Raw genomic sequence first — 24,473 nt, forward strand, 5'->3', positions numbered from 1 at the left:
ATGTTAAAAAAGCAAGACGCATCCGCAGCACACATAACATGTGCATGACAGCTGCGGACTTCATTGCGGAATTTAGAATCTCCATTGAAGTCAATGGAGAAATTCCGCCGTGAGTCCGCAACCAGTCCGCCACAACTCCGCAACAGCAATTGCATGCTGCGGACACCAAATTCCGCACCGCAGCCTATGCTCCGCAGCGGAATTTTACGCATCGTCTAAACGAACACTGCTAAATAAAAGTGGAAGTCAATGGAGAAACGGCTCCGCTGCGGATTAACGCTGCAGAGTGTCCGCTGCGGAATTCAAGAGGAAATCCGCCACGTCTGGCCATGCCCTTACGGAACGGTCTCGCCCGCATGCTTGGCTTTTTCTGTATTCCCATAATAATCAGTGGAGAGTGCCGCTCACATACCACCTCTCCATTCATTCTCAGCCCAGGCGACCCCCATTCTGATGATAGGTGCAAGTCGCATAGCTGGAACCTGCATCTATTAGACATTTATGGCATATTCTGTAGATATGCCATACATTTCTAAGGTGGGAATAATCCTTCAACTGTATGTAAGGATGTGCTAATATAGTAAAACCTACAGTTTCCTTTTCTCTTCTTTTTTTACTCACTACTGCTTGATTTTTGAATTTTTGGGTGTTAGGTAGTACCCACATCTACATAGGCTATTGCCCAGCAGCTTCCTGTGTAGTCAGTACAGCAGGGTCTATGTGCTTTATGGCAGTTGAAATAAATGGCAGTCAATTAAAAGAGAAATCTCATGGACTATTGCAACATTTTTTTAGTGAAGAAGGACAGCCCCTCCCACAGGGGAGATGCATACAGCGCCTTATCGATGTATATAGTGTATAAAGTTGCTATGGTACCTTATCAGTAATACAATAGAGCTGCCCATCCTCTAATAATAATAAGATGATTCTCCACATCCTCTGCCCGTATATACTGCAAAGCTGACAAGTGAGCTACAGGCAACAGGAAATATCAGCTTATTGTGACTGCTCTAGTGGCCAGTGTGAAAACTGTAATATTTGAAGATTTCGTTTATGTGGATAAAATATAAAAACAACACCAAAAATGTTTATAATAAAAATCTAATTTTCTAACGATACATTTCTTAAAGAGGCTCTGTCACCAGATTTTGCAACCCCTATCTGCTATTGCAGCAGATAGGCGCTGCAATGTAGATTACAGTAACGTTTTTATTTTTAAAAAACCAGCATTTTTGGCCAAGTTATGACCATTTTTGTAGTTATGCAAATGAGGCTTGGGCGTGTATTATGTGCGTACATCGGGGCGTTTTTAATACTTTTACTAGCTGGGCGCTCTGAAGAGAAGTAACATCCTCTTCTCTTCAGAACGCCCAGCTTGTGACAGTGCAGATCTGTGACGTCACTCACAGGTCCTGCATCGTGACGGCCACATCGGCACCAGAGGCTACAGTTGATTCTGCAGCAGCATCAGCGTTTGCAGGTAAGTCGATCTTACCTGCAAACGCTGATGCTGCTGCAGAATCAACTTTTTTTTTCATTGCTTCTTAAAAAACATACTATTGTATGTAATAAACAAATGGAATGGATTTTTTTCAAAGCTATGCAGCAGACACAAATAGGAAGCTCTTGTATAATAACTATCTCAGAGAATAAGTGGTCTTATATCAACTCTTTTTTCTCACATATTTCACGCTGGACTCTGAGGGTATCATTGGTCATTTTTCTCTCAGATTGCTTAGATCAGTGTTCCCCAATCAGTGGCTAAGGAGCCACATGGAGAACTTGGGCCCCATGTATGTGGCTCTCAGACCTCTGCATGTGGCTCCACAATTGTTAGCCGCTGCAGATACTATTGTGCACTAGGGGATCCATGGAGGTTATAGCATTACGTGAACTTGGTACTAGAGTAAAGATGATATCAGTGGCAGTTAACACTAGTGAACTACACCAGCGAACTAGTGAACTACACCAGCGAAACTACTTAAAATACGATTTAATGCTACTAAAAATTCCCATTGCTACTCTGGGAAAAATAAGTTTATGGTGGGTACAGTTTATTGGGGTAAAACTGATGACAGGTTCCCTCTAAAGGTGCAATCTGCGCAAAACGAATGGAGAAAATCCACATGTTCCATTCACTGCCCCCTCAAACCCTGCACTAGGCATAATACAAGTGTACTATTTTGGCCCAGAGTTTTCCTTTAATTAAATTGATAATCCCCAAAGTAGAGTAGACATGGCTTTGACACTTTTATACTGTTGCAGCTAATGTCCAAGACAAACTGTAAACTCGTGTCAGTAAAAGGTAGTACTTATTTTTTTGTATTAAAAACAAGCATTAAAGGATCATTTTGCAAAGAATTGGACATATGTCAGTGATTACCCCGGGTTTTGGAATTACGAGATTTACATAATTTTTGGGGCTTTTACCCATTTATATATTCTACAGGGCTTTTCCTATTTTAATGAGCAGCACTGATTTCTAGATAGTGGAAGGGGACGGTTAGTAGAGATTGTGGGCAATTAGGGCATTTCTGAATGGTTTGTAAATTGTAAATAGCGCAGCGGAAGATTTTGTCCAACTTTGACAGTTATAATCTCGTATAATCAGCATGTTAAAATAAGAAATACAAAAATATAGGACAATCAGAGAAATAAACTGAAATATGAGACACATACTTGTAAAGGATTTTGATCTAATTTACAAAGTTACTAAAGTCGGGCATTTATTAGAGGTATTGGAGTAATACATGACCTTGTTCTCTTACAAGGCATTGTGACATTAGTGTGCACTTCATAATTAAATCGTATTACCAGTGGTACAAGTGTATTGTCCAACTGATGAATCAATAGAGAAAATGCAATCTTTACTTTCATTATATCCAACCAGCTTTTGGGAAAGAGAGAAAGTAGTTCAGGGTATATGGCGCTGAAATAAATCATGCTAACATGAAAAATGGTTTTAATCACAGAGCTGACATTTACCAGTGTACACTGGGAACTCCTTGGATAACCTAGAAATCAGAGAAGGTAAAAATGTTAAAACAGACAGCTAAAAATGAAGGAATTGATACAATATCCTCTGAAATCGTTTTACTCGGGTCCATTTAATATGGATTGAACTGACAACATTTTAAATCAAATAATTTTTTTTTTATCTGGGTCAGTATATTGAGCAGAGCCCATATTGACTAACAGAATTGAGGTGGCTCTTATTTCTAATTGAACTTTTCTTGTGAATTACAAAGACATACTATTCATGACAAAAGGTAAAGATGGTATGAAACATGTTATCGACAAATACACAAAGATACTTTCCTGGAAAATAGTAGTGAAAAGATCCCAAAATGTCTGTCTGAAGTTCTTTTATTTATATTTAACAGTTATCATTTAATGCAACAGAAACAGTGCAACAGTGATGGTTGAGGGCTATTTCCACACACGGTCATGATATTGGAAAGTTTAATGTCCATTTTGACTAACCTGCAACATTGATAGATCTCTTGATAACGTACAATAAAAGATCTTTCAGTGCTCACTATGCTTTATTAAGACAGGGGTTTTATGATGATTTTCCACACAATAGTAAGCAGCACCCTGTAAATCATTCTTGTATTATAATCACCTATTGCATGGTATTTTCATATCTAGTATTCATAATGTAGTACTAATGTTGTGCTCTTATTCATTGCATGCTGTAAATGGAACATAATTAAAATGCAATGGTCACTATGAATTACATACAGTACAATGGTGTTTTTATACAGGCCAATAATTGCCCAAACAAGCCCAATCAAAGCACTGGATCCTGATCATTGCCCTGCTTAAACAGGGCAACGATCAGCCTATAACTGAGCAAACGCTCATTCATCGGCTGATCATCTAGTTTATGCGGCCAATAAAATGGTCGCTAGTTGGCAGCACATCTCCCTGTGTAAACAGCAATTCCGCCATGTTTGAACATGGCCTAAGAGTATCATCTTATTGATTGAGGGGAAGCATTCTAAGTTATAGTAATAAGGAGAAGTCTTAAGGTGTCGATAAAAAAGGACAATGGGTATAGTGAAAATTTGTTGATAATGGTGCCGATTTTTGGCAAAAGACTCTATTCTGATACAAAAGCAAATCAGCACATTGGTTAGTCCTATCAGAACATTCCCCTTTCCTAAAGCAACTCCCGCAACTATGAGCTGAATCCCGTGGGTCAGTCTGCTGAAACACCCAGCGATCAACTATTTCCAATGCTGGTACTGTACGTAGAAAGGAAGAAGTATTAGGGTATACAGTATTTACATTTGGCAGATTTATTTCAGAAATCTCTGCAACTGAAAAATGAATTCTATTCTTCTGAATACGGTTGTTTCTGTAGAATGGACATGGATTTCTGCAAGCCCCATTCACATGAAAAGGACAGTAGCAGAAATTTTTGGAAAAAAATCTGCCGTGTGTGAATATACCGTTATACAGCACTCGATCTTAAAACCCACTTTAAGATGAGTAGATGTTTTTCCCTGATACGAGACAAATATACTGCTATTTTATTTCATATATAAAGTATTCACATAAATGACTTTAAAGTAAAAACAGAAGAATTGCCCCATGAAAATTCCTATCATAATAATCCAGAAGTGTAAGCAAACAATCTGCATAATGTCTGGATAGATTTTTATTGGCTGTAAGCACAATTTGCATAGGTTATTAGCACGAGCACTTGTCGCTTGTACTAGACTAATATGAGCATTTTGAAAAATAACTTTTTATGTGTGCAATTGATCAATGTTCATTAATGACCAAGATGAGTTCTGAAAAACTCAACACTATTTAGTTCATTAGATGTCTAAAGACGCGTTTCACCATATTTACACAATGTAGCAAAAATTATGTTAACTTGTACAAACAGATTTTCATTCAAGTCACTCTACTTAGATTTTTCACTCGACCATATTTAATAGCTGTTACTTTAATAGCTGTTTAACTGTATGAACTGTGCATGATGAGCATGTCCAGTGAGATGAATCTGTTTTGTTTGGTGTTTTTCTTATTAAGCTAATTGCAAATGATTCGTTATTCTGACAGCTACAAATAGCGTGTCACACTGAAATGCATATTTTACGGTGAGATGAAGCGGAGGTCAAGACCTGGTTTAAATTGTCGTGCTTTAAACAGCTCCTGATGCCCTAATACAGAGGACGGCACCAAGCGCAAGTTGGATTACAATGCAGGACATTATTGAGTATTGTGAATTTAAATGAACTATTTTATGCATGATATAGAAAGAATACTAATGTTAAATGAAATTGGATTTATCAGGTCTAATAAAAGGGAATACCAAGAGATGTGAAATAGAAAAGGCTGAAATTGAAAACGGCATGCAGCTGATTAAGTGGACACTAAGAAATAATGAAAAATTGAAGGACTGCATGCAAAGATATGTTAGATTACATTGGTATTCTTAGATCGGCAGGTACAAAGTCTGTCCGTTAACACATGATTGATGGGCTTTTTTTCTGACATTGTTTACATATACACTAAAGACAATCTATTGTGATGTTTAGTATAATCCCTGTGGTGCTATTTTTACTTGCTAAGAGCACAAATGGCAATACTCTATTGTTGTAGAATCATCAAGATGCAGTACAAAACCTGCCTTGTTAGCTCTATGTACATTTATTTACAAAACATCAAACAGAATTTGGAATATGAAGGCTGAAAGAAATGATACACCGGTCCGAGGAAACGGCTTAGTGTGCACTGTGTTTCCCACTGCTGTGCAAACCTGTTTGGCCCACAGTACTGAGCAAAGTCAGGTCTCACCTGCTGAGTATGCCACCACTTTTGTAAGGTGAAACGTGGTGAAGAATGTGAAGTAAATCACCCATGTGACTTCATGCCACACATTCAATGCAGATGAATAGTGATTTGCACATTCGTATAAAACTTATGTCTTAAGCTGTGATTTTAAATGAGGATAAAAGAAGCAGATGCTTTGTAGTCTTGGCCAATAATGTCTTCAATAATTGGAAACTGATGAAATCATAGAGGAAACATTTAACTCTTAATACCTTAACAAAGAGAAGATGCAAGAAAGACAAATATAAGGCCCACATTTGTCAAAAATGGTATCATTTTAACCAATGTCTAAGTTAAATCTAGACTGTTTAATTGACATATAGATGTGTCCACCCTTGAATTTGGTTAAGGACTCCAATTTCTCATGAAACCAATTCAATACAATATCACGACATGGTAGGAAAATTTTTGACAGGTTACAATTAACACCACAACCACTGGGTGACCACATAAATACACATATAGCATAGACATCTCGTGACAGAGTATCGCAAAATCATGTTTTTTTTTTTCAAAGCTGGTCACACTCTCATAACCTAGTGAGATAAGAGAAAAGGTTTCATATTAGAATAGGGCGCAGGTAATTGTTGCTGTTTCTGTGACTTAAACATTAACTATTCTTCTACATAAAAAAGTGAAACTGGCTAACACGTCTCTTGGTACTTTATCTGGGAGATTCTTGTGTTTAGAAACTCGGTGGGCATGGTTGACACTGAGTTATTTTTCTACCAGGTAAGGCAGCAAGATTTTAGTCAGTTGCTGGATAAAGGCTCTTAGTTCTATCCCTGAACATTCTCTTATATTCATCTAAACTTCACTTTGTTTCACCTGCTTGGCAGGACTAGCTGATGGGAAGTCAGAGCCATAAGATGAGGGATTTGGAGAGGAGGCTGAGGATCCAGAGTTTGTGTGGGAAGGCAGGTGGAACGGAGGAATACTGCTAACATCTAACCTATTGTCTTTTTTATTATAGTTTGGCCTGCAGTTCTTAAAATGTTGACCTGGGTTCTTTTTTGACCTCCTGGATGAGCCATCGATGCTCCATTGGTCGAATTTTCGTAGTCTGGCCACTCCTGAGAAGGTTTACCACTGTTCCAAGTTTTCTCTATTTGTGGATAATGGCTCTCACCATGGTACGCTGAAGTCCCAGAGTCTTAGCAATGGCTTTATAACACTTTCCAGACTCATAGATTTCAATCACTTTGTTTAGCATCTGTATTTGAATCTCTTTAGAACGTGACATCGTGTGCTGCTTTTTGAGACATTCTAGCCGTATTCATATTTCCAGATAGCTTCTATTTAAGTAATGTTTAGAATCAACAGGTCTGGCAGTAATCATGCCTGGTTTTGGCTAGTGAAATTAAACTCGGTTGTCAAATGAATTTGGTTAACTGGTTAATTTAGCTATGGGGGCAATTACTTTTCACATAGGGCCAGGTAGAACGGAACAGCACTTTTCCTTCAATAAATTAAATCATTTTGTGTTTACTTGGGTTATCTTTGTCTAATATTAAAAGTACTTTGATGATCTGAAAAATGTAAGTGTGACAAATATGCAGAAATTTGAAGAAATTGGGAAGGAGGTAAATACAGCACTTTATATAGAAAATATCATATTATAATAGTAAAACGTCCCAGTGTACATACATATAATTTATCCTTGCCATTTGCCTCTATTAGTGCAGGAAATTACAACTATTACTGTGCCTATTCCCACAATATTCCTGTCAGGGTGTGAGGAGGCAGGATGCTAAAAACCCTGTAAATACTATACTATACTATACTATACGATACGATACGATTGTTATTGCGATTATACAGTGTCCTCCTAGGATCAGGCGGTAGGGGGAGCCGGGCTCTGTCTCTTTCCTCGACCACACATCCTCTCAGCTCTCCTGACATCATCCTCCTGCCACAGCTATCGTTGCCAGACTGCCTCTTCCACCTACTCGCTGCTCCTGTCAGCCGTCCCTCCCTATAAGTTAACCGGCCACGTTAAGTCAGTTCAATAACGGACTCCTATTGGTCCAGTCAGCTGTCAGTCATCCCCAGGGGTAATTTACGGCCTGGAAGTGAGTCGCTGAAAATTAGAAATGCGTAAAGCATGATTTAAAAAACAAAACAAAAACATGAGTAGTTTGGAAGTTTTAATCCACCCAATTACTATTGCTGTTGAAAACCTTTTAGCGCACTGGTCTCCTGATGTGAATACTGGCTGGTTTACCGGCCGACTAGCAACACCGGGTACACTATAAGGTGTGCATATACTCCCCTATCTCCAGGAGATATAAATAACATGCCATCGGTTTGCTCAGAGACAACATCAAGTAATACAGTACTCTTGATTCTCTATACTATGGGTTCTTGCCACTGCCTACCTAGTTAGTCTTCTAGAATACATTTATCTTCTTTGGTTATTAGTATTCATTTTCTGAATGAATTAACTTGGGCTTTGTTTTTTAATAGTCATTTTATGACTGTATGTCTGTGAATAATAATATAAATGTCTAAAGAACAAAGTTGATCGTGTTGTTTGACTAAGGTATAATTGTTTTAACGATGCCCGTCTCAATCCATTTAATTCACAGATTAAATGCTTGCAAATTGAAAGAAAAAAACAAACAAAAGGAAAAGACATGTTTTGCACAAATAAGTATGATCATATACAAATATTTTCAGTTTATTTACCTGGGTTAATGCAGGACAGAACTGGATCTCTGGCGCTGTCCTTCTGTCCTAGGATGTCAGAAATTATCTGTTACGCCCCATGCACACGAACGTGCTTTTGCGACCGCAACTCCCCCGAAAATTCACGGGAGAATTGTGGCCCCATTCATTTCTATGGGGCCATGCACATGGCCGTGCGGTCCAGGCTCATAGAAAAAAATGGACGTAGCCATGTGCACGGCCCGCAGTTTGCGGGCGGCTCGCGGGTGACACTGCGCTCCGGGCGGCCCGAAAATCAAGGCCGTGCACATGGCTACGGTCGTGTGCATGGGGCCTTATATGTCGGTCATAGACCTGTATACATTTACAACTTTCTACCTGTGGAAGAGGAGAGCAGCATTGGAGCAAGTGACTGATATTTTGAAGGCACTATGTCTGACTGTCACTTTCAGTGAGATAGTTGGGCTATCCAGAACTATAAGGGCAAGGCCCCACGTAGCGGGATTGCTCTGGAATTCCGCTGCAGACACTCCGCAGCGGACCCGTTTCTCCATTGCCTTCCACTGCTTTTTAGTAGTGTTCGTTTAGACGATGCGGAAAATTCTGCTGCGGAGCATAGGCTGCGGTGCGGGAATTTGGTGTCCGCAGCATACAATGGTTGCTGCGGACGTGTGGCGGACTGGTTGCGGACTCATTGCGGAACTTCTCCATTGACTTCAATGGAGATTCTAAGTTCCGCAATGAAGTCCGCAGATGTAATGTAGATGTTATGTGTGCTGCGGAGCGTATTGGTTTTTTAACTTGACATTTCTTCATTCTGGCTGGACCTATGTGTATTTCTAGGTCTACAGCCAGACTGAGGAAGTCAATGGGGCTCCCGTAATTACGGGTGACTATGTGTGTGCACCCATAATTACGGGCACCCGTAATTACGGGAGTGTTGCTAGGCGACGTCAGTAAATAGTCACTGTCCAGGGTGCTGAAAGAGTTAAGCGATCGGCAGTAACTGTTTCAGCACCCTGGACAGTGACTACCGATCACAATATACAGCAACCTGTAAAAAAAATAGAAGTTCATACTTACCGAGAACTCCCTGCTTCTTCCTCCAGTGTGGTTTCCCAGGATGACGTTTCAGCCTAAGTGACGGCTGCAGCCAGTCACAGGCTGCAGCGGTCAGATGGACTGCCGCGTCATCCAGGGAGGTCGGGCTGGATGCCGAAAGAGGGACGCGTCACCAAGACAATGGCCGGTAAGTATGAAATTCTTTTACTTTTACTAGAGAAAGTACTGTCTCTTCTCTCTATCCTGCACTGATAGAGAGAAGGGAAGTACTTTCACCTCAATACGCAGCGGCTAGTCCGCATCAATTTAATGCCAATTTTGGGCAGATCCGCCACAGAATCTGCAACGCAGATTCTGTGCGGCATTGATGCGGACAGTTGCGGAAGAAATCCGCCACGTGGGGCCATGCCCTAATGGTAAGGGTATGTTCACACAACCAATTTTCAGACGTAATTCAGGCGTATTACACCTCGAATTACGCCTGAAAAGACGGCTCCATTACGTCTGCAAACATCTGCCCATTGCTTGCAATGGGTTTTACGATGTTCTGTTCAGACGAGGTGTAATTTTATGCGTCGCTGTCAAAAGACGGCGCGTAAAAATACGCCCGCATCAAAGAAGTGCAGGACACTTCTTGGGACGTTTTTGGAGCAGTTTTTCATTGACTCCAATGAAAAACAGCTCCAATTACGTCCGTAAAAGACGCAGCGAAAAACGCGAGTACTTGCAATTACGTCTGAAATTCAGGAGCTGTTTTCGCCTGAAAACAGCTCCATAATTTCAGATGTATCGGACGTGCACGTGTGAACATACCCTAACTATGTGGCTTGCTGGCTCTGTTATTGGAGCAGTGTAAATGACTTGCACTGTTACACACTGTAAGGCTGGGTTCACACGACCTATTTTCAGGTGTAAACGAGGCGTATTATGCCTCGATTTACGCCTGAAAATAGGGCTACAATACATCGCCAAACATCTGCCCATTCATTTGAATGGGTTTGCCGACGTACTGTGCTGACGACCTGTCATTTACGCGTCGTCGTTTGATAGCTGTCAAACGACGACGCGTAAATTGACTGCCTCGGCAAAGAAGTGCAGGACACTTCTTTGCAACGTAATTTGAGCCGTTCTTCATTGAAGTCAATGAAGAGCAGCTCAAGATTTACGAGCGTCACAGACGCCTCGCATAATACGAGGAGGAGCTTTTACGTCTGAAACGACGCAGCTGTTTTCTCCTGAAAACAGTCTGTCTTTTCAGAAGTAAAAGACAGCTCTCGTGTGCACATACCCTTATGGGGTGGTGTATCTGGTGGCATTGCTATGTGGGACACTGTGGCTGGTATTGTTCTTTGGGCAGTATAGCTGGTAGCATCTAAAAATATCTAATCTATAAAAGAAAATCTATAAAAAACAAAATTGCAACATTGTGCAATACCTGCCAATATATCCACTTCCAAAAGTTACATTTCATTCTTCCTTTTATTTTTTAACTCTATAATCTAAACTATAGTTGTATGGTTGAACAAGAGACTATCGCTGCTCTCTGCTAATCTGATATCCTATCTAATACCACAAATGATATGTGTAGTAAAGGAAACATAAGTCACATAACTTCTGTTACAAGAAGACACTGCAAAGGAAGAACTTTCTGCTGCTATATGAGCATGCATAGACTGTGTGATGAAAATAAACCACATAAGAACCCTAGCTAAATTATCAGAACACTCCTAAAAAGACAGCAGCTCCTATAGAAAAGTAAATATAGGAATTGCTGTAAATGTGATAACCTAATATATAAGTACAGCCTCAAAAACATATACATATAAAATGCTACAGTAAATTTTTAGCAATTACCAAATAAAAAAAAAAGGGGTGGAGAATTGGTGTACAAGCATGGACAATTTCCATTAAAGTCAATGGGAAACAGCCAATATGACATAAAAATCTTTTAGGGGACATAAAAATAGTGGTAAATCAGTAAATCCATATTTTACTCTGTGTATATAAAAAATAGGTTAAATACCTTTTACATGTGCAGTGATCTGGCACAATCTATAAGCAATAAAATATTTTTTTTTTACTAAGTGTATTATAAGGAATTTAAGGAATAAAACGGGAAATAAGTGAAGTATAGAGGGATGGCCTACTGTTTAAAAGACTTCGAGTGTGTTAGAGCTTGGTGCTTTGCCAGCACACTTTGCTAAATATAAACCACAGAGGCCTCCGGGTCTCTTACCTCATTTGTCTGCTGGACACAGTTATTCTAGCACACTAGAGCTAGATGTAACACATTTTACCGACTGTACTCACAAGGGGCAGGCTATTGTATTTCTGTCAGTACTGCATGTTATTATGTTTCTGTTGTTAACTTGTCTTCTGCATTACACAAATGCTTTGCGTAATCCCCTAAAAGTATTAGAACGTATAGGAGTTAAAATGTTCTGAAAATGTAGAGAAACGTACAGAACATTTTATTTTTCTGTCGCGTGCAATTGATGGTAAATAAAAAATAACTAAATAAATTATTATCACTGTCAAATTTAAGATAAATGTACTGTCATTCAAATCATTGCAATGGCAGTATTAGTATTAGACTTGTTTACATGATCATATATGCTCTGTATATACAAGTTCCTGTATACAGAGTTAATATTTAATGCAGCCATACACGTAGTGTCTTTGTAAACAGTGTATTTTTTAACAGCTGCACTTTTAGGATATGTTCACACGGAGCGTTTTCGCCCGTTTTTCGGAAGCAGAACGCCTCCAAACATCTGCCCATTGATTTCAATGGGAAAACGGCGTTCTGTTCCGACGGTGTATTTTTTCAAAACGGCCGCGTAAAAAACGTCCGTAAAAAAGAAGTGCATGTTAAAAAGGCAGCGAAAAACGCAACCTTTTTGATTTTGTGTGTGCACATACCCTTAGGGCTAGTTCACACAGAGTTTTTTGCCGCTGTTTCTGATGCGGAGGCCGCGTCTGAAACCGCGCCCAAAAATGGCCAAAATCGCCTCCTATTGATTTCAAACGCTTGTGGAAAAAAAAAGTGTCACTCTCTTTCCTCCCGCGTTTATGTCTCTAACCTCCCATTGACATCAATGAGAGGCAGACAAAGCGTTTTTCGCAGTGTTTTTTGCCCGTGACGCCCAATGGCCGTGGCTGAAAAATGCAGCAAAAAACGCACCACAGAAAGTGCAAGCAGGTCAAAATCTGCCTCAAAATTCCTGAAGGAATTTTGAGGCAGATTTTTCTGCCTGTAAAAGACTCTGTGTGAACTTACCCTACACATGCAACATGTTCTATTTTCACCCGTTGGGGAAAAAAGGATTGGGCATGTTTAAATCTGTCTGACTGACATCATACACATTAGACTTTTGTAGTAGGAAGTGATAATTGTCCGATGATACCTTTCTAACCACCCAGCCCATGCCATAAACCTAATTCCATACCACCATACTGCTGAGCTGCAGTACCAGCAATGTCAGGGAACACAAGAACATAACAGTGCCATCATAACAGGGACAATTACAATAACTGGCATTTCTGAATATTAAAAACGAAAAATTTTACTCCAATTGGTGTGCTGAGTACTTCTATTTTCTATATACGGTTTGGGACCCTACTCGTGCATCCGACTACTCCTAGTGCTGACTGAACCTCTACAACATCATAACAGGGACATCCACATAAATTCTATACATTGGCAACAACAGAGCCCCAATATATTGTCACCTACACAGCCCCCATATAGTGAAAGTTACAGTGCCTCTATATAGTTCCAGCCAAGGAGTCCCATACAGCTACCGCCCCAAAGTCCCAAGTGACAGCCACAGTACCTACATGCCCCAACATGCTCCCAAGCTGATCTCCTTTTCCACTAGGAACAAGGTACATATGAACAGCCAATCAGCTGTGGCAAGCGGCGTTGCAGAGGATTTCTGCTCTACAGACATAATTCAAGTGATCTTATACTAAGGTAGAAGCATTGTGTCCTTGTAAGGTGAATATGCCGTACATCAATAATAAATGTCCGCTTGTGTGCCTGCTGTCTGTGGTGATGTGGTTTGTGTGCCCCTCATCTGCTTCCTCTGTGTGTCCCCTCTGTGTGTCCCCTCTGTGTTTAACATTAGTGGTGTGGGCGGAGTGAAAGGGGAGGAGCTATGGGGAGGCGTTCTCTGGAGCCAGTGACAGTTGGTGAGGTGTCATTTTTTGAGGAGCTCCTGGTAACACAGTGAGGGAGGAATCCTGGACTTTCTGGCTCTCTATAGTGTGTGGAAATTAAATGGTCCTTTAAAACAAGATATCGAGACAGATTGTGCTCTGGCTGCATAGTAGAAGTATCTTTCATGTTGCTGTTAAGGGATGCTATACTGTAAAATCTCAGTCAGGTTTTCTGTAGGGCCTACAAATAGGTCACCTGTCTTGCAACCATTGACTGCTGAGGGGATCTGGGAAGAAGGTAGTGACTACCCATCACAAGGAGCAATCGTGCCATATTCTGCCAAGGTAGGAGCGAGCACCACAGTGACTTGCAGACGGAGAGCAAAAGTGGAATGCTCACACACCGTACATAGATTCAGGTCGGACACCTGTGAGATTGACTCCCCTGACCACAGTTGTAAACGACTTCCTCAGTTCAAGTGCCTGGAAGAGTGCATAGGTTGTCAAATTAATTAAAAGTTGAAGCAGTCTCGTGTGGCCATATCTGTATTCTTAGAAGGCCCCTAGTCCATGCTGGTACAGAGGGACTGTGCCAAGTCAAATCATGTACTGTACCGCTTACTTTGTGACACTTGTTATCCTTGAAAGTAAAGTTTTTCTGTGAACTAGTAGAAAAACTTGTTTTTATTACTGGAAAAATATCATAATAAAGTATGTAGTATAGTAGTTAGTAAGGCTGAAAAAAACATATTTCCATCCAGTTTAGCCTATTATTTTGCAATGTTGATCCAAAGGAAAGCAAAAACCCCATGAGGCAAAAGCCAATTTTCCTCATCCTAAAGTTAAATTCCTTCCCGATTCTAGCATGGCAATAATCAGAATAAATCCCTGGATCAACTACCCATCCACAGTAATCTAGTAAACAAAACTTGTAATATCATTACACTCAAGAAAGGCATCCAGGCCTCCTTTAAACTCTTTCAGTGAATTTATCATAACACAACTTCCTCTGGCAGAGAGTTCCATCTTCTCGCTGCTCTTACAGTAAAGAATCCCCTTCTATGTTTGTATAGAAACCTTCTTTCCTCTAGAGGATGTCACTTTGTTAAAGTTACAGTCCTGGGTATAAATAGATCATGAGAGAGAGCGATCTGTATTGATTTTTTTTATATATTTATACATAGTTATAAGATAACCGCTCAGCCGTCTTATTTTTTTAAACTAAACAACCCTAAACCATAATTTTACACAAACTTTAAATGTGTTCATTACATGCTGTATGCAATTTTCCAATTGAAAAGTTAATAGTGCAAAAAATATAATGTTATATTCAGGTCAATATAGGTCACAATGCAGGTACTTACCAGTCGACAGCCTTCAAGAGAACTGACTAGCTGAGCATTTTGACAAGACAGAATGGATCCAGCCAAGTTGAGCATGACACAAACAGCAGACAGCAGCATAAAAAAGGTTATCTGAAAATAAATCACAAACTGCGAATTAGTAAAACAGAATCTTGTATCTTGTGCTAACACTAAAGAAAACTGCAACAAAGTGGAAGTAGCGTCTCAGTCTATATATATATATATATATATATATATATATATATATATATATATATATATAAATATTTTTGTGTCTAATCGGGTTGTCTAATCAAGTAGGGAGATAACATGCTGTGCCCCAGCTAGGAACTGCCGTAGATTTGCGTATAATTTGCACCAGTTTGCTGCCGGAATTTAGAATACATTTTTGTAAAGCCAAGCCCCCTTTCCCTAAAAGTGGCAAGGGCAGCGTCAAATGGCCAAAACTCAAAATTTTCAATGCAAATTGTGATTTTTGGAACTTTGCGACTTTTCTACGCCAGAAAACTGGCGTAGAAAGGTTGATTAATTCTCCCTATGCTTCCAGTCCTGCTTTGGTTACTTAAAATTCACATGTATAAAGGAAAAACTTTTGCATTTGCATGTAAGTCCTGAAATGCCTTACTAATATTATAATGTTGTTAGAAAGGCAGAAAAAGACAGAGCATCTGATTTATACCCATTTCAATGCTAAGAGCTTTGCTTGCCTTTGTACTAAATTGTAGTCTGCGTGTGTCTCTATGAACAGTCTAAATCTACAAGCATTTCGGTAATGGACTGAGATGCTAAATAGCTATTCTGTATCAAGATACAGATGTGACCTGTTGCACTGGTTGATACTGAATCATAACATTTCAGTTATAAAATGTATTAATGAGCCATACATCTGTTTTTACTTGATGTAATAGGAATATTCCGGAACATACTATGAAATGCTAGCCATTTCATGTGGTACCGGCTTTCATACATTATTAGTCACTGTACTCTACCAAATGTCTATAGCTTTTGTCTGAACAAAGAGATGGTCAAAATGTGTTATATTAGTCTGGTATAGTCATACTGCTTTATCTCATCTTTCTTTATGAGGTGTGTTAGTAAAGCTAGGTCTTAAACAGGTTCTATAGAGCCCTAAATGTTGACTAGGTTTGTAATATATAGTACATGATTTCATCATTCGTTCCACAAGACTTGTAGACTGTGGCTGCTTTCTGGTGCTATTTACATATACACGAATATGTTGATACACAATATATTATATTATATTATATTATATATACACCACTGCTTAGTAATTTCAATACACCACCCAGATCATCTTTTTTTGGAAATTAATGAAAGAAGCTAGTTTGTGATGAATATGGACTTACTGTATTACGGCAAATAAAAATGTTTTGTATCATGAACACTGTTTACAAATGAATTATAGAGTTATTCCGGTTAAAACAAGTTACCCCCTATCCGTAGGGTAAGGGGTAACTTGTTGATCGGTGGGTGTCCGACAGCTCGGACTCCCGTTTACGAGAATGGGGACCCCGAAGCCCTAGTTTGAACCGAGCGGCAGGTCGCTCATTCGCACTGCCGCTCCATTCATTCTCTAAAGGAGCTGGCGGAGATAGCCAAGTGCAGTGCTTGTCTTTTTCCGGAGCTGCCATAGAGAATGAATGAAGCGGCAGTGCGCATGAGCGACCTGCCGCTCTGTTCAAACGAGGGGTTCTGGACCCCCTTTTTCGTAAACCGTGGTGGTCGGACACCAAACGATCAGCAAGTTACCCCTTACCCTATGGATAGGAGGTAACTTATTGTAACCAGAATGCACCTTTAAGCCTTGACATCCTTAAATTTTTCTCTCAAAGTAGTAATTATCCTACAATAGCCTCTTCTTTTCATTAATGGGCCTAAGCAATGGTTTTCAGTTCTCAATACATCTCTTCAAGCCACTAGCTACTAGGTGGCGTTTGACAGTCACGATTGACATGCTTTTCTTCTTTGTTTCCGTCATTTCAGCACGGATCTGACGAACTGTTTAGAATCTGTCCCGTTTGGAACACACTCTGATAAATTTGTCCTCCTGTTTTGCGGTCACTCGAGGTTGTCAAGGTCGTAGTCGGTCACGTACACTCTTGTTTTAGCGTATTTCTTGAGGGTAAATTGAACACCATGTGTCAAATGAGCAATTTCCCGCAGACTATGCCCTGCATTCTCAAAGCGACTATGGCATATCGCTGTTCAATTGATAACTCATTTATGTACAAAACACACGTATCATGTTCATCCTATACAAAGAGATCGACAAAGCTGGGGGTGCATTCAACTGAAGTTAAACTTTGTCTTAAAACGGAGCAAAAAATTTATAAATCACAAATTCAACATGGCTATATCTGTACACTGCTAATGTACATGTGAAAATAGCAGCACATATATACTTCATGTAAAAATTCTATATAACAATGATGAAAGATATTTATTGATCTATTACAGATGTAGCCTTCTTTATCTTGACTTTTAACGCATTAAATACAGTGTCAAGAAACTTTAACTTGACTTTTTCAATGACTTTTCAATGGCTTTTGCTGTGTGGTATCACGCTGCAGCAAGTTATAAAGATAAACTTGGCTACATCTGTATATGAGACCTCAATGCATAAAACCGTCTAATACTTTTATTTTAAGTCTCCATTATATTGGCATTATACATTATGTTTGGCTAAGGCCCCATGCACACGACCATAGATTTAGTACCCATTAATTTCTATGGCTAACGGACACCTTCCCATATATTTACGAGAAGGTGTCCGTGGCGCAAAAGATAGGACATATCCTATTTTTTCCTATTTACAGACCATGCTCACATACTTTATATGGGAGCACGTGGCTGTCCGTGGCCGGCTGTGCCCGTAGTCACGGACAGTGATTATGGGCGCGGTCGAGTGCAGGGGCCTTAGAGAAAAAAGGTTCATCATGGCAAAAGATTAAGAATTACTGCCTATTTACCTCAAGGAATAGAACTTGGTGTGGGGGCAGGAAAGCATTTGATTAATGGGCAATGCTCTGGTCTAGCCAGCCAAGAGTTGTTAACTGGTTTGCCTGCATGCCAAGCATCTTTATGAATAAATCTGCCATCCCTACTATAAAAGGGACAGCTCTGGCTGCTGCTGCTGTGTTCTGAAAAAAAATATGACCAGGTTCTAAAGAACACCAGGGTTCTGTTGAAACACTGGACTAAGACTTTCACTTTGCAGTAGTTGAGTTATATTAAAATGTTCTCTTATACTTGCTAGAAGGGTCCTTTGACAATAAGTAGGTCACAAAGTGTTTCCCTGCTGTAGTCACCAGCGATTAAATTACCCTGCAGCACCACCACAGGGAAAATTAAGCATAACACATTACATCAATGGTTTGTCTGTTAATGCAGGACAGGACAGGTGTTCCAGAGCAAGAGGCACTCTTTGTAACTACTCTCCACTCTATTAACTCAGAATTCCCTAATAGGGTATATAAAATGGGTTTTCAAACAAGACAATTCCTTTAAGGAACTGCTAATAATGTAATTGCCCAGTACACTGGGATAGCTAAAGGGATTGTCTCAAAAAGACAACCCCTCTTTAGATGGGAGCCGGACAGCATCTCTAACCACTGACGATGACCCTAGTTATTGCCAGGGGAAGCCACTTTTGACCATGTAATATATGTTAAGAGTCCAATTGGCTGAGCGGTAGCTGCTGTTACACAGAACCACTCCATTCTGGCTCGTAAAAGGGGGTACCGAAGGGTGGGACGACTTCTATGATGTCCATATGCCCATGAAGGGCATATGGAGAGTGGTTATCTTTATGAGACAACCCTTTCAACATGTGTCCAAAAAAATAAACTTCCTATTAACTGGATAAAGAAAAATTGTGGAAACAGACAGATCCAACCAATGAGACCAGAGTTTACTATTGTAGTTCCATTTGGTAGGCATTATTCCTTACTTCTCTGTCTCCGTGTTTATAATATGTTAGAATAAATTGTATATAGATATATAATAAAGGATCAGTGTGAAAAGGGACTGCACAATAAAGAAAAAATGGTGATATGGTATTGGAATGCTTACATTACTACTTCATTTTTTAAAAGGTATTATTATCATTATTATTATTATTATTTATATGTGAATGCATTATTCACTCAAATAAATTATTTGTGGTTTCAAATCAGAATATAGTTTTGCATGATTAAATGCAAGAGTATCATATTAATAGCACCTTCGCTGCTAGAGGTCCTGTAATGAAATGATCCTATCCCGTTCCCTATGGGCAGGGAAATAAATGATAGGTGGAGAGAAAATAGTTTCCAGTATAAATCTTCCACATTTATTTTTTTCCCGCCACACTTAGGTGTGTAATAATTGCTTTCTTGGATGTTTCTTAATTAGATCTCAAAGAAAACATTGTTTATAAACGCAATTTTTTTTCTAAATGCGCTTTCAAGGATTTTTCAGATATAAGGCTGTGTTCACATATGCGTTCACATAAGTGTGGGAGTTAGGCGCCTCTGTTGCAGATCCGATCCAAAATGACAGAAATCCTTTTTTTCCCCCCAGTAAAACGACAGACACCATGATGGAAATGCAATGGAACCCCTTAAAACTCCTCCCTCATCTCTGGCTACCACCCTACCCATGATCTATGTTCTGTCAACGAACTTAGATTAACATCCTCCATAATCCGAATATCCCACTCCCGTTTCCAATATTACTCTCCTGCTGCACCAGCATACTTCCCAACCATGCCGGATTCAGCGGGACAGTCCCGGATTCCGGGCGGTATGTCCCGCTCTTCCTGGGCGGCCGGCGGTATGTCCCACTGTCAAACTAATTCTGAAGCAGGGAACCATCTGCTGCCTGCTTCAGAATTAGTTCAGAGCGGGTGAGCAGAGGGAGCTCCTCTTCTCACCGAGGCCTCTCCGGGCACAGCGCTTTTAAGCGCTGTGCTCGTGAAGCCCTTGACATTACTGTCCATATATGGACAGTGACATCAGTGACTACTCCTGGAGCAGAATCCCCGGCCAGTCGGCAACATTCAATACACAGATACTGAATGATGACCGGCTCATGCAGCTTTATGTGTACTACCTCATATGTATAAAAGATGGCTGGACCATTGTACTGAACTTAGGTTGCATGATGCATCAAAATATTGATACTATTGATACTATTGATGTTGTGCACCCTCAAACGGTTCAATTCCGTTAATTCATGTATTTCGATACTAAGCTGTACGGCCACACAGCTTAGTATCGTAACACATGAATTTAGTCAGTAGCAAGCTGTGATGAGGCCAGCGCTACACTAACGAGTGGCAGCGCCGGCCCTGAAGACAGAGAACATGGCGGGCGCACTGCAAAATACCCCCATGTTCTGTTTTCAGTGCCCACCGCTCAATACTGCAGCGCCGGCAGCATCACATCATGCTGACCATGCGTGCACAAGTGTGCACGCGATCAGGAGCGGGGCAATGGCTGTAATACACAGCTGCAGGCCCGATCTAATGGCGAGGATCAGACAAACTTCTGATCTCCACCGCTATTCCCTTGAATGCCGCGATCAAACCTGACCACAGCATTCAAGAGGAAAATAAGAAGGGGGATACCCCTTGTATCGCGTCACAGGGATCGAGGGACATACCATATATGGGCAGATAGCCTAGGGTCCATTGAGGGACCCCAGCGCTGTCTGACCATATTTCTTGTTGTTAGGGCAAACTTCGGTATGTCCTAACAACTGCCTGTGTACTATCAGTACACAGGTTAATGTATTGGCATATAGATATATGCCAGTACATTAAATTAAAAAAATAGAAAAGTAAAAAAAAAGTAAACGTAAAAAAAAATAATGTTACATAAAAAAAACTGTAAAACAAAATCTGCATACACATTTTTTACAATAAAGATTAAAATAAAATTTTCAATACATAAAATATAAACATATTCAATATCGTTGCGACCATAATAACCTGAACAACAAATGTATAGCATCATTTATGATGTGTACACTGAAAAAAATAAAATAAAATCTTTCACTTATTAATGTGAGGCACGAGGTATTATCAATTTTGAACCATGTGCCTCACATTAATAGTAATTAACCTCATCATGTACCTCACACATTAACCCAATGTTGTCCATTATAACTAATTACTATTAATGTGAGACACGTGGTGGTTCCTAATTAATTACACCACGTGCCTCACATCAGAAAACGGAAGAATTTTTTATTTTATTGTTGACAAAGTATTGTTTTGGTATTGAGAATCGCAATACTACATGAAGTATCGGTATCGAAGTCCAAATTCGTGACAACCTTATACTGAACAAGCATTTTTTACATTTTGTGCCTCCCTTATTTCCTCATGGATTGAAAGTTCTTGCGAGCAGGGTCCTCTGTTCTCTTTTGAATTGTTCATTAGTTTTGTTACTAAGTGATGTCTGATATTGTCTTTAAATGTAGCCTCTGAATTATAAAGTGCTACGGAATATGTTGGCACTACTATATTAAAAAGGCTGTGTTCACATCAGCATTGGCTTTCTGTTCATGTGTTCCATTGCAGCTTTCCGTCAGAGGAACCCATGAATGGAAAGGCAAGCGGAAACCATAGCTTTTGTTTGCATTACCATTGATTTCAATGGTAATGCTTCCATTGAAGATGGTTTCCGTTTTTTTCTGGAACGCAACGGAACCCATGAACGGAAAGCCAATGCTGATGTGAACAGGCCCTAAAGATTATTATTGTTAATGTCAATAGGTTCCGTCCAATGCTTTAGTGTTCGTCATGCGACGGATTCAGCACGTCCGTCTTTTTCATTGTTAAGCGCATATGGCGGAGCATGACAACGAAAAACCGAATACAAATGTGAACCTAGCCTAAGCTATTGCTAGAGACATTATGGGGCAGATTTACTAATGTGTCCGCGTCTAGAATGTGTGGAAAATGTGCCACAATACAGCTCATTTCATTTTAGAACAGATGTCTGCACCTTTTAGACACTTAAAGAGGCTCTGGCACCAGATTATCAAATCCCTGTCTCCTATTGCATGTGATCGGCGCTGCAATGTAGATAACAGTAAAGTTTTTTTGTTTTTTTTTAAAGCGATCATTTTTGGCCAAGTTATGAGCAATTTTATATTTATGCAAATGAGCCTTTCTAATGGACAACTGGGCATGTTTTCTCTTATTTCCAACTGGGCGTGTATTGTGTTTGTATCATCTGGGCGTGTATTGTGTTTGTAACATCTGGGTGTGTTTACTTGTTTTACTAGCCGGGCGTTGTGAATAGAAGTGTTTGTCAGCATCATATGTCAGCATCATACACTTCTATTCACAACGCCCAGCTAGTAAAACAAGTAAACACACCCAGATGTTACAAACACAATACACGCCCAGAGGTTACAAACACAATACACGCCCAGATGTTACAAACACAATACACGCCCAGAGGTTACAAACACAATACACGCCCAGATGTTACAAACACAATACACGCCCAGTTGGAAATAAGAGAAAACACGCCCAGTTGTCCATTAGAAAGGCTCATTTGCATAAATATAAAACTGCTCATAACTTGGCCAAAAATGATCGTTTTTAAAAAAAAACAAAAAACGTTACTGTTATCTACATTGCAGCGGCAATCACATGCAATAGGAGACAGGGATTTGATAACCTGGTGACAGAGCCTCTTTAAAAAAAAAGTTCACAAAAGGAATGGGGCTTAGCAGAAAAGGGCATGGCTTACAATGTGCCTAAATGTGAAAAAGATCTGGCACAAAATTCTGAGCAAATTAAGATGCACCAAATATATCATCCAGCATGCACTACTGTGATAAATTTGGTGCATCTTCTGACTGCCTGGTAAATCTGCCCATTTGACTGCATATCTTGCAGTTCCGAATTTACATCTCCGCAACCTGTCATCTTAAACTGCTCTCTGGTTAAATTGCAATTGGCCAGTGTAACCATAAGCGAGACATGTAGTACTCCATGAGCACCCAAACATTTACCAAACATAGCTGAGTGCAGCACAGCACGTAATCCCCTACCTGCACAAGAATACAGCTACATTACATAAATAAATATTTCATGGAGACTGCAGAATTAACTCCCACTGCATGACCTATGATCCATTCCTGACCCTGAGCAGCTGCCCTTAGGCACAGGCCTCTTGTGCCTAATGGAAAACCTGGCAGTAAGGGTTCATTTAGCTAAATATTGCATTTAAAAAATCCAGTATCCAAGATCCAAGAAAGACGACTTAATACTAGTAAGTAAGGCATTTATAAAGATAATACATTTATTTTAAAGAATGTTAAGGTATTTGAGAAAATACAAGCTAAACCTATACTTTTATTATAAATATCAGCGTTCGCCTCCTTGATAATTATGAACAAAGGCTTCCTTCTTCTTTTACGGAATTTCTTTCATTTATGGTTTTAACGGAGGCTGCCATTAACCATGTGGCTGGCTGCCAAAATAAGGCTCTCTCCTCTATTCCATTTGTTGCTTCCAAATCATATCATTTGTGCATTGTAATAAAAGAACGTAATGTCAAAGTTCTTTGCCAATCTGAGTTGAATTATAAAAGGTGCCCCATGCTAATGTATCTATTTCATTTGTGTAGTCGCCTTTGTAAAGCAAAGTTATAAATGAGGTCTAATTTTCTTCATGCCACCTACAGCAGTAACCAAGAACACCACTGTATTTCATTATGATAAGAAAGAACAGTTATGTAGGGGGTTTTATTTCAGAAACGGAGGAGTTGTTTAACCATTGTATTTAAAGAGAATGCTTCATGTGGGCTAGTAAATCAATGCCGTGTGCTATGGTCCTGCTAAAAGCAGGCTATTAAGAATTAGCAGGTACATATGCAATCCATATCACTGCAATACAGTTTTTTTTCTTTATTACATTAGCATGGAACACATTTTGGCTGGTACATTGTTTTTGTTTATGTGTGTGTGTGTATTGTGTATTCGGTCATAAGACAAGTCTAAAGCATGATGGTATGTACAGCAATGTATGGCTGTCTCATACAAATCACATCCCATGAAATGCTGTAAAAACATATATATTATGTGATATGGAAATAAGCAGCCAAACCAGCCTCTGCATATATATATATATATATATATATATATATATATATATATACACACACATATATATATATATATATATATATATATATATATATAGATGCAAAAAACACAGCACTCAATGTAGACTGGAAATCAGGCCATGTGCACGTTAGCATAATAAGGATGAATCAACTCCTTGGAATGAAATAGCAGGAATAAAGAGCAAGTAACGGCACCAGGACTTCAATTCAATTCAGGTGT

General features: G+C 39.6%; 1 protein-coding gene across 1 annotated transcript in view; it reads right to left on the reverse strand.

Annotated features, from left to right (window-relative positions):
- The window catches only part of ENTREP2 (endosomal transmembrane epsin interactor 2), an 878,750-nt gene that overhangs the window by 381,431 nt on the left and 472,846 nt on the right, over positions 1-24,473 (reverse strand). Inside the window, exon 3 of the mRNA XM_075855203.1 lies at positions 15,105-15,215. Within this exon, the coding sequence (XP_075711318.1) occupies positions 15,105-15,215 (111 nt within the window). The remainder of the gene's footprint in view (positions 1-15,104; positions 15,216-24,473) is intronic.

This window comes from Rhinoderma darwinii, chromosome 3, assembly GCF_050947455.1.
Source record: "Rhinoderma darwinii isolate aRhiDar2 chromosome 3, aRhiDar2.hap1, whole genome shotgun sequence".
In the NCBI taxonomy this organism is placed as follows: Eukaryota; Metazoa; Chordata; class Amphibia; order Anura; family Rhinodermatidae; genus Rhinoderma; species Rhinoderma darwinii.